This window comes from Buceros rhinoceros, unplaced genomic scaffold (genome assembly GCF_000710305.1).
Source record: "Buceros rhinoceros silvestris isolate BGI_N320 unplaced genomic scaffold, ASM71030v1 scaffold29722, whole genome shotgun sequence".
Lineage (NCBI taxonomy): Eukaryota > Metazoa > Chordata > Aves > Bucerotiformes > Bucerotidae > Buceros > Buceros rhinoceros.
The window spans coordinates 8,710-9,535 of NW_010398766.1; the positions used below are offsets into that span (position 1 = coordinate 8,710).

An 826-nucleotide genomic window follows, 5' to 3' on the forward strand; every position below is an offset into this window, starting at 1 on the left:
ACCGTGTGGCCCGGACCTTGGACCGCCTCTGCCTCTTCGTTGTCACCCCCGTGCTGGTGGTGGGTACCCTCTGGATCTTCCTCACGGGCATCTACAACCATCCGCCACCACTGCCCTTCGCCGGAGACCCCTATGACTACCGGGAGGAGAACAAGCGCTTTGTCTAGGAGTCCCATAGGCCAGCCCCCCACCCACCTGTCTTGGCTTGGGAAAATAAAGCTGCAAGCTTCTCACCACGGGGTGCTGAGCTAGTGGCTGCTCTCGGTGTCCCTCCCCTCCAAGGCACGGTGCCCAGCCTGAGAACTGTGTGTGATGCCCACCCAGGGAAGAGGCGCTGTGGAGTGTCCTGAGTGTGGTGGTCCTCAGCTGTGGCTGGAAGGGGGGTGGTTCCCAGGGGGGATGTGGTGGTACCAGCCCTACTGCCCTCGTTAGGCTGGGCATTTGGGACTGGATGGATCCCCCCAGCATGGCACCATTGTGCAGTGGGCAGAGATGCCATCAGTGCCCACACCACCCCCCAAGGCCATGACCCCCCAGCCAGACCCACAAGTGCTCCCGTCAGCACACCCTGTCCCACAGCTCCCGGCTGAGAGGGGTGGGTGCCTCCTTCCCCGGCTCAGCAGCGGAATGCCGGGGCTCCGGTTTCAGGGGACACAGCTGACACCCCGCCACTGGCAGTGGCCCAGGACAGCTGTCACATCCTCTCCACTGAGCCAGGAATCTCACCCCCCCACTCCAGCCCCCCTACACAGGGCCTGCCTGGATTTGGACCTCCAAGGCAGGCATCTCTCCCCAGGAGACGTGGTGGGACTTGCCTGCCTGTTCC

General features: G+C 63.9%; 1 protein-coding gene across 1 annotated transcript in view; it reads left to right on the top strand.

Moving 5' to 3' along the window:
* CHRND (cholinergic receptor, nicotinic, delta (muscle)) overlaps positions 1–167 on the top strand; it is a 3,931-nt gene extending 3,764 nt beyond the window's left edge. Inside the window, 1 exon segment of the mRNA XM_010131235.1 lies at positions 1–167. Coding sequence (XP_010129537.1) covers positions 1–167 — 167 coding nt within the window.
* The last annotated feature ends 659 nt before the right edge of the window (positions 168–826 follow it).